Source organism: Lactuca sativa, chromosome 2 (assembly GCF_002870075.4).
Source record: "Lactuca sativa cultivar Salinas chromosome 2, Lsat_Salinas_v11, whole genome shotgun sequence".
NCBI lineage: Eukaryota > Viridiplantae > Streptophyta > Magnoliopsida > Asterales > Asteraceae > Lactuca > Lactuca sativa.
Window position 1 is genome coordinate 153,363,750 of NC_056624.2, and position 10,434 is coordinate 153,374,183.

The 10,434-nt window shown below is 28.9% G+C and overlaps 1 protein-coding gene and 1 long non-coding RNA gene across 2 annotated transcripts; both read left to right on the forward strand.

Moving 5' to 3' along the window:
- The first annotated feature begins 643 nt into the window (after positions 1 to 643).
- Positions 644 to 2,115, forward strand: LOC111883410 (acyl carrier protein 1, chloroplastic). The gene is made up of 4 exons (XM_023879741.3): positions 644 to 804; positions 1,363 to 1,461; positions 1,550 to 1,672; positions 1,760 to 2,115. Exons 1-4 carry the CDS (start codon positions 736 to 738, stop codon positions 1,883 to 1,885), a joined length of 417 nt encoding a protein of 138 aa, XP_023735509.1. The 5' UTR covers positions 644 to 735; the 3' UTR covers positions 1,886 to 2,115.
- Positions 2,116 to 7,541: 5,426 nt separating this feature from the next.
- Positions 7,542 to 9,321, forward strand: LOC111883375 (uncharacterized). Its single transcript, XR_002847415.2, has 2 exons — positions 7,542 to 7,992; positions 8,225 to 9,321. It is a non-coding gene; the product is annotated as an uncharacterized LOC111883375 (long non-coding RNA).
- The last annotated feature ends 1,113 nt before the right edge of the window (positions 9,322 to 10,434 follow it).

Consider the following 10,434-nt stretch of genomic DNA (forward strand, 5'->3'; position numbering starts at 1 on the left):
CGTATGGTGCCATTTTCTTACATATAACAATTAAATAGTGTCCCAATGTTTTCAAGTCTACATGATATTCAATTATGTTTTAACTATTTTTCATTAATACCCTTCTAGCACACTTTTTTTGGAACACGTGTTACTAAAGTTAATAGCGTTTTGTTGATAGTTATTTGTTGAATTTTTAATTTTCTGCTTATGACAATTTGTATTTAGATTTTAAATGATGTATGTTTAATTTGGATTTTATATGACAACTTGGATTTTATAATTTTTTATGGAACACAATAGACAACATAAATGTAATATGGTTATTTTTATCAATTCAGTACAGTAGTTAGAAAAATAATCAAACATAATTAACTCAAAAATGAAATCAGTGAGAATTTCTAATATATTCAACTTTTAACCCAATTAACTATCAAACATATATTAAACTAGTTGGCCATAATTCCAAAAGTAAAAAAATAAAATTCTTATTTTTAATTTATATTAGAAAATAGTTATTTAAATAATATTCCTATATTTATATTTTATTTGTAGTTTTATTTATTTTGTATGAAAAAATAAAATACATTAATGTCGCAACGGTCAATCGATCGTCTACTCTACTGAGCGGCGGATTTCCCGATGTGAAGTGAACCTAATTTACCTATATATACCTAATTACTCACTCATCGTTCCCTCCGCCGATTCTTCTCAAAATCTCATTCCTTCTCAACCCGATCGGAATCGAAATCATATATGGCGGCCTTCAACGGAGTATCCTCCAGCAGTCTGATCGCTCCTCGTGAGCTTTCACGTCAATGCTTGGTATATCTGTTTATCTCTATTAATCTCTCTGTTTGATCTGAATACATTCTTTTGCTCGTAATCGATTTTCATTTCACCTTTTTGTTAGTTCGACCAATGATTGAAGCTGTAATTGTCACTGTCCATCTATGGTAGCCGTAGATGTATTCAATTTATCTTCTTATTGCTTAAGTCCCAAATTACGATACAATCGACTGCCGAACTGGCCTTTTATTAGGATCTGGATTCATTTCCACATGAAAACACTAAAAAACAGAAGCTTCTACTAATCTTGTTTTTAAGCTATGTGATTATGGCTAAAATTTGTCAAGGCCAAATTTGTTTAAGAAATGAAAAATTACATCTTTTTATTTCGGATATAGGGATCAGATCGTGCTTATTATATGCTTTACCTTCGAATTTCTATCCAGTTTAGGTTTCAGTTAATTCCCGAAAGAGAAAGGAGAGCTAGGGTTTAAGTAATCGGGCTTTTTTGCATAAAATTTCGTTGATTCAGTCTTTGAAAAACTTTTATAAGTCCTTTGAACTCAATTCGGAACCTTTAACATTCTTTTATAGGCACCAACCAAGATCTCTGGTCTGAAATTGGTTTCCTTTTCCAATTCTGGAAGAACCAATCTTCCATTGTCATTCCGCCGCCTTCAGGTTTCATGTGCTGTAAGTAATTCTTCCCATTTTACCCTTGTGTTTCCATTCATATGAACATGCATGAATAAAACTCAATACCCACATATTTTTTCTACAGGCCAAGCCAGAAACAGTTGAAAAAGTTTGTGACATTGTTAGAAAACAACTCGCCCTAAAAGACGACATTTCAGTTTCTGGTGAATCAAAGTTCGCAGCCCTAGGAGCTGATTCACTTGACACGGTATAGTATATTAGTATTCATACTACATGTTTTGTTCTGTCATGTGTAATGGAGAAAGTGGAATTGACTATTTTACCCTTTTTACAGGTGGAGATTGTGATGGGGCTTGAGGAGGCGTTTGGTATCACTGTAGAAGAGGAGAATGCACAGAGCATTGCTACTGTTCAAGATGCAGCTGATCTTATTGAGAAGCTTTGTGAGAAAAGTGCCTAATCAGTGAAACAGTTTTAAGGATTAGGGAGATTTCTGTCTATTGGGTTCTTGTTTTTGTTTCCTTCAAATGTTTGTGTCGTGTTTGTTTTTAGTTGGTATGTTGGTATTTGGATATTAGAATATGGTGTTTCTTTCTAAACAACTCTGTTTGTGTATGTTTGAGGTTCGTTGTGACTAGTAATTTATTTAGACTGTCTTCAAAGTATAAATTAAAACAGTCTGTTTGGTTATGGGTCGGATCTCGGATGGGTTGGGTGATGGGCCTAGGTTAAAGGGGATCTTGGGTCAAAAATAGAACCGAAGGCCCATTTTTAAATGAATTAGAATCACATTCTATAAATGAAGACTCATTTAGAGTCTTTTTTTTTGGGACAGAGCTTTTCTCCAAAGGTGATTATGTCAACAAATTTCCTTATATCACGCTTTTTCATGTGATGTTTTTTTACTTAAAGAACATTGTATTTTTTTTTTTCCTGATTTGGACATCGTTTCAGCACGTTTAGGGTAGTCTTTTGACAATAAAATTTAAAAAAAGCTGACACTTTTGTTAAACGACTTTATTGTTGTGGCTTATATTTCTCATGTTTTCTTGCTCATAATGTTTATTGTGTTTTTATTAGTAACTTTTAACATTAAAACATGTAGAAAACATTTTATTTTTTTCAAAAAGAAGAAAAAAATGTGTTTAATTAACGGTGACAAAATACGTATCAAAATTTATTTGAAAGATGCTAAAAGATTATATAGTAGGTGAAAAACTGAACATAGATTGGTATTCAAAAGTTGTCTTTCTATTTGATTATTAAAACGATCTAAGTTTGGTCTGGGTACAGAACAGGTCACATTCCAATACAAAGGAAATTAAACATAAAACCGAATTGAACCAAATCATAACCAATAGGAATTGCATATGGTATTTTGTTCGGTTCTCAAATCCTTGAATTTCTATTCTGTTTTTTTTCCCGGTTTTGGAATCCCAAAATCTAAAATACAAAGTCAACTTAGACCGTTGTTGTTCATCTGCTGCAATCTCCGTCCTCCGAGCATCCTGCAAATAGATTTAATATGCATTTTGCCAACAAGAATTAGATATATAGTAGCTTTTCTTTTTGTATCGAACAAATCAAATATTTCCTTTATAAATAGCAAAAGAATAACATGAGAATTATGAGTCAAAACAAAAAAGTTGGCTCAAATAAAACAAAAATTGATTCGCAAAGGAATATAATAATATTATTATTGATCAAATCACTTTTAAATTTGAAATTTATAACATGGAAAGCATGAAAGTTGAAATTAGATTAAAAAAGAACTTTTTAAATGAAAGGGTATTTTGGGAAAAAAATTGAAAGTTTATTTCGGAATTTTTTTGATGGTTTTTATAAAAATTAAAATCTAAAACTGGAGAATCACTGATAAATTTGCTAAAAGAGTTAAACAAAAAGAAAAAAAAACCCTTTAAAATAAGATGTCTTTGATGATATCAAACCATAACGAAATAAGTTAAACCGTTTATTCAAAGCTTTTGTTATTATAATAAATATAGCTTTTTGATAATATTTAAAACATTAATTATTTATAAACTTCAAAAGAATTGAGCAAGAAAAATACTCGGTTAACTCGACCCAAGCTGATGATTTTTTCGATGAGCTTCTAAAAATATAGATGATTCCGATTGCCGACATCTTGACATTAGACACCATGTATTTATAAAAACTCTTTTTAACTTTTTATGCACGATATACAAATATGCATAACATGTGACATCGAGAGATCAAAACACGAGATATTGCAGACAAATTGACAGCTGCAAAGAAGGGCCCCAAGGGAATTGTATCGATGTATGTTTACTTATAAAACTTTTTAACTTTTTACTTATCTTGTTAAAATAACTTTTTACTTATATATATATATATATATATATATATATATATATATATATATATATATATATATATATATATATATATATATATATGGGAATTGTATCGATGTATGTTTACTTATAAAACTTTTTAACTTTTTACTTTTATATATATATATATATATATATATATATATATATATATATATATATATAAAAGTAAAAAGTTATTTTAACAAGATAAGTAAAAAGTTAAAAAGTTTTATAAGTAAACATACATCGATACAATTCCCTTTTATATATATATATATATATATATATATATATATATATATATATATATATATATATATATATATATATATATATATATATATATATATTGCCACATGTCTAACTTTTTTGAATTACTTAAATTCCACATTATATGATATTATTTGAATTACTTAAATTCCACATTATATGATATTATGATATATTCATATTTTTGTTAATAAAAAATTAATCAATTCTACTAATTAATACCTTTGTTATTATATATGTAAAATATTTTTTTTAAGAGAAATTAAATTACCTCCTACCTTTTATGTCTACAATTATTCCTACCCATTAAAATTATGACAAATCACCATTCAATTTAATTGTAATTGATATATTCCTAATATAACCTTAATGAGTTAGTTAAAAAAATATGGAATGATGACACTTGTCATAATTTTATTGGGTAGGAACATTTGTAGGCATAAAAAGTAGGAAGCAATTTAATTTCTCTTTTTTTAAATGACATTATATATGTAAAGTATTATTTAAGGTAAATATATTTTTTCTCCATCAAATGAATATAACAATAAATAGTTTTTTTTACCACTAAAAACATTTATTATGATTTTTTGTTACATAAATTAAAATAATGAAATGATATAAAACAATATTGTCAAAATTAAGATATAATAATTTTAGTTGTCAGTTCTAGGATTTTAAATTATCTTTATATAATTCATTTTTAATCTTGTTAAACTTTGAGATGAAATAGACATTAAAAATATTTAATGTTTACATCTTGATTGATGTTAAACTTTTACTTTTAATATACATGTATAGTACACAGTCTCACATCTAGTATATTAATAAGTTGTCATCTTGCTCCCTTATTATACTTTAAACTTACATTTGTTTTTATAATTTTACTTTTTATTATTAGATTTTCTTAAATATTTGTCATTTGGAGTATTGCATCAAGCAAGATACATTTTCAAACTTTATTTTTATTTATTTTCTTAACATATATTTTCAACTTTTATTTTCATTCATCTTCTTCATACATAATTGTTTTCAATTTTTATTTTTATACTTTTGTGGTCCAATTGATATGATACAATCGTCATAGTGTTATGTATTTATTGCTAATATTTGTAAATCACATTCTACATACAAATTAAAAGAAGTTATCCCGTATACTAAAGTTATGGTTTTAATCTCTTACATAATTTATTTTTATATATATTTTTTGTTTTTATTAATTGCAAACGAGTTATGGCCACAACCACAATCACAACACATAACCTATATCTATGTGACCCCAAACCACAATCACAACACATAACCACAATCACAACACATAACCTATATGAATACTATTCGAGATAAACATTTTACCCATTGCTTTTGGCAAGGTTTGCATAAGGAATTATGTACAAGATTAATACTGATGTTGACTGCATACCACAAGCAAACAAATTATCAAAATGAACACACAATCCAAACACTCGAGGATATGTCATGATCATGTACTATCGACTTTAGTGGACTGCATACCAACCCGACCCCTGGTATGCCGAATCAAGCCCAGTTACAACCATCTACTAGCCGATCATGAATTGTGCACCCTTTGAAATATTCCAACTACAAGAGTCTTTAGAGCCGAATCCTCAAAGGAATACTACCAAGCCAAATATCAAACCAGAATCTCATTTTCTTACCATCTCCTACACTCTTTCTAAGAGAATACAAAGTTGGCCCAATTTTTTTGATCGAACAACAAATTTTATTAGGAAACGTTAGCAAAGAGCTAACGAGAACAAACCAAACACCAAGAATTAAAAAAAAAACACACATCAAAAAACTAGTATAGGATTGGAGAGCCGACCTACATAACTAATTTTCTTCCTTCTAGTTCTATTCGAAACCCATAAAAACGATTGAGTAAGAATTTAATCGCATAAATCCCGCTTCTTGAAGCCACCAAAGTCAAACACAATAGAATTTTTGAGCAGCCAAATGAACCACCAAGTCGTGAAGAAGACACCTTCCAAATATCGCTTATAAGAAAACTGCAGCGTCAAAGAACCAAACCAAGACAACCAACCTTTATAGGAATTAAGCAATATCAATAGCCCACCAATTCGATATCTTAGTAACCAAAGCAACAACCACATGACAACCAAATACAAAAGAACATCACCAATACAAACATGAAACATCATCCCGAAAAGAAGTTAGAGAATCATCTTCAACCTTTTTAACACAAAAGAGTCATCAAGTCAATCCCTTGATCCCACAAACGTTTCAATTTGATCCCGTCATCTATGGTATGTGGCCTTGTAATAAGTAAACACGTATGATAAGTTGATATATAGGGTTTTCATTAAGAGTTTTCCGCATTGTAGGAGGGTTTTTACAGAGGTCAAGGAAAATCGTCTCTTTCAAAGTCATTAACTAACTTGAAGGAAAATTAAATAGAATCATTTATGTGGGTTCACAGTTTATATAAAAAAAAAAAAAAAACAGTTTTACTACCTTTTGGTAAATATTTTAAAAAACACAAAGAGAATCGTAAATACTTTTCTAAAATACAATCTTCTTCCTCTTATAGATTCAATTATATGTTATCGTGCAAGTTGAGCAATAGACAGCCATGGCTTGTGGACTAAAATGTAACACGTGAAGGAATCTTTTCCCACATGTAAACAAACTCATACAAAAATGGACACATTATCATTTATCAATCACAAATTCTTTGAAGTTTTTCATTTCGTTTAAATATTCATGTAATAAAAATATAGTAATCTTTTATCGTCAACTATTTAGTTAATTAAATCTATTTTAGATATAGTATTATTATCAACGTTAAGATAGCCTAATGGTAATAACAAAAAGTATTCCATAAAAATTGAGTTAAAAAAAATCCTACCTAATAAATGAAAATACTTTTGTCACTTGTCATCTTCTCCTTCATTTTGACAAATGTCATTTTCTAGGATTTTTAAAATTGTTATTTTCCACTTGTCATTTTTTGGGGAATTCTTGATTTTCTTAAAATAAATTTTTCAAAAAATTCTAATGGGTTATATATGTAAGGTTATCATTTCATTAATTTGATAATAAATTCTCATAAATGCTTTAAATGATTTGATTTCATTCATAAATACTTCAAAATATTACATTTTATTAAGGAAAAACATTATTTTATAAAATATTTATTGTTTATATATATTAATATTAAATTTTTATTTTTAATAAACCCGTGTAATACACGGGTTTCACACCTAGTCTATAATAATGTCAAGATCAATCAGTGTCGTGATGAGTCATGAGAGGCTTAAAGTTCAAGCCACTAGGTAAATAGTTCAAAAATGGATTGAACTTATCTGTTGACTATTGGGTTTTTCCTCCTTTAACATATAAATATAAAAAAGGAACACTAAGCCACATCATTTATCGATGTGGAATGTCAATAAATAACATATTACTTTGAGTTTGACATGGTTTAAATGAAATTTCGTTCATCAATCACTGAACTTTCATCGCGAAGACTAGTGATTGATATATGGTCGCTGAAATAGTCGAATCAATTATTTTAAAAATACGTACATTAACATTAAATTAGTGACGAATCAACAAGTTTGAAAATTAACATTTTTATGAATTTAAATTATATAATTTATAACTTAACATTAAATTTTCATAATAATTTCCTTAATATAAAAGATTAAATATCAACATCCCATCTATTTAAAGTCTCTTTTACTCCTTTCTCCTCACCTCTATCTTTCTCATCATTCTTTTTCCTCTATATATATTCCCCTAAACACAAAGCCATCATACATGTCGAGAGTGCATGCTTCTAGTTCTAGTCATTATCTAAATATGAGGAATGGGAATGGAAGCACGAGTTGTTGTTTTTGGGATAGGGTAACTTGCAACGAGTACATAGATGGCCTAATTAGCCTCGAATGAAGCTATGGTATGCTCACAATTATCATCCACATCATCTGCTTTCTAACCCATTAATCCTCTTGATTTGTCTTTATATCTGTTTATCATACAAGAATCAAACATCATGTTTTCAACCATCTTTTTCCAAATTGCACTCTTTGTATATATAAAGCATAAACACCCTTCATAGGTCCATTTTGTATGTTTGTTTTCCTTCTGTTTTAACCATTTATCTTAATCTCTCTTTTTGACAATCTTAGATCTTGGAGGACCATGATTTGTGGTGATCAAAAGATCAAGAAATGTTAAACAAGAGAGGTGAGATTAGTGGGTAAACAGAATATACGTACGTCATATATAACTATGAAAGGGTCTTTCTTCTTTTTCGTAAGAGTGTGATTTTATGGAAGATTGTAAATACTAACTATGAAGTTTGGTTGTATGGATGATATGATACGTTTGAGCTTACCACAACTCAGGTCGATACTGATTGCAATCTTAGTGGACTAGTTGCAAGTGACTCCATCCCATGAACAATAATTTGAATTTGTGCCCCTGATCAGTCATATTCGATTAATCTTACTACATTATTTGGATCCAAAGTCTTGTTAAGATTTATGGAGTCATGAACAAATTGACAAGTTCCTAAGAGTTTAAGGACCATAAATGTAACTTAGCAATGAATTGAATTATTGGAAGAATCGTCACTGTTACCAACTCCATGTGCAGAAGTAAATTTTGTTTCCGCCTCAACAAGCAACACGAAATGCATGTTAAATTATTTCAACTGTGCATATTTTCGAGGAGGAAATTTTCTTTCTTTTGCAGACAATTTACAAAGGTAAAATAGTGGGTATTCACTTTCACATTAGAGTGAATTATTGTTACGGCTCACAATATATATATACTGGCCGTTCCAAACATATTGTGGGCTTAGGGTGAAAAAAAAAAATAGGCCCTTAAAAAAATACAAATGTCATCAAGTTTTTTTATAATAAATCAATAATTAAAAGAAAATTATTTGTACTATCTTCTAAATATAACAATTTCCATAAAAAATTTGGATCCCTTTAAAAGATGGACCTTCGACGGTCGCTCATATTGTTCACCCTCTGGGACGGGCCTGTATATATATAAATATGTGTGTTGTAAGTAGAAACATTACAGAGCACAACACAACGAGCATAGATACACAGAAAAGAAATAGTGATGTTGTATTTTTGTTGAGTCTTATTTTCGGTAGTCAAAAATACAAGTGGTGCCTTATAGTGAGTGATCATATTACAAGTGCAGTTTTAGCCTTATATTATTGTAATTTTCTTTAGTGCTAAATAAAATCTCCTCTCTCGTTCGCCCATGGATGTAGGTCAAATAAGACCGAACCACGTTAAATATCGTGTTCAGTTTCGTTTGCAAATTTTTAGTAGTTTATTCCGTATGTGTTACTGAAATCATTTATCGTTTTGTCCAAAATGTTTAACTTGTTTTGTTGTATTCCCAATGAGTCTAAACGTATATGTTGATATTCGTATTAAGTTTCATAAAAAAATTAAAAAAAAAGGAAATAATGGTAACAATGACATGTGGATCTAGGGTGGTCGGTAATTGATAGTTGCACATCCTTGAAAATTAATTGAGCTTTCATCAAACTATTTTTTATATTTAATTATTTTTTTAATTTTTACAATCAATTAAATTTTGATATATATATATATATATATATATATATATATATATATATATATATATATATATATATATATATATATATATATATATATATATAGTTTAAATGAATAGTTAAAACCACTACTCAAAGTTACAGCATTATTCTTCTAACGTTCTTTCTATTTTCACAAATTATCTTTTATTTTTATTCTAATTTCTTTCAATATTTGCTTAACTTAGCTCTTATATTATTAACTTAACCCATCCGATCCTTGTTAATGTAATTTAACTATATATCTATGCTTCTTGGTCTCAGAAACTCTAATTTTATTTATTTTAAACATTTTACATATATTATACTTTGATTGATGGTTTATTAAAAAGAATGAGTATAATGGGGTATATAAGGGAAGATAAATCTTGTTCAAAATATTATTCATTTTTTCAATACAATTTAAGTGAATGGTTCAGCACGTCTTTCGATAAATTGTGTAATGAGAAGCTCTACGCTTTTATCAAATCATAATTGCCTAAAAGTTTCCCAAACAAAAATCCAATTTTCATAAAAGCCCGAGCTAACACTTTACCAAAATACCCCTTGGTTGCAAAACACAAACCGAACACCCAGATCATCTAAATTACATCACCCACATCCAAATGGGTCAAAATCTCATTTCCTCAAGGTCCTAAGCTTGATAATACTCGATCTTTGGTCACCACCTCGAAATAGGAAACGATTCGGGACAGGGCATTACAACTCCCCCTCCCCCTTCCACTTAAATTAGATTTCGTCCTCGAAATC

Excerpts from the sequence above, each read along its gene's own strand:
- LOC111883410 (XM_023879741.3), top strand. The coding sequence starts at position 736 with ATGGCGGCCTTCAACGGAGTATCCTCCAGCAGTCTGATCGCTCCTCGT. Across the intron at positions 805-1,362 it reads AGCTTTCACGTCAATGCTTG|GCACCAACCAAGATCTCTGG; the intron begins GTATATCTGTTT and ends ATTCTTTTATAG. Across the intron at positions 1,673-1,759 it reads GAGCTGATTCACTTGACACG|GTGGAGATTGTGATGGGGCT; the intron begins GTATAGTATATT and ends CCCTTTTTACAG.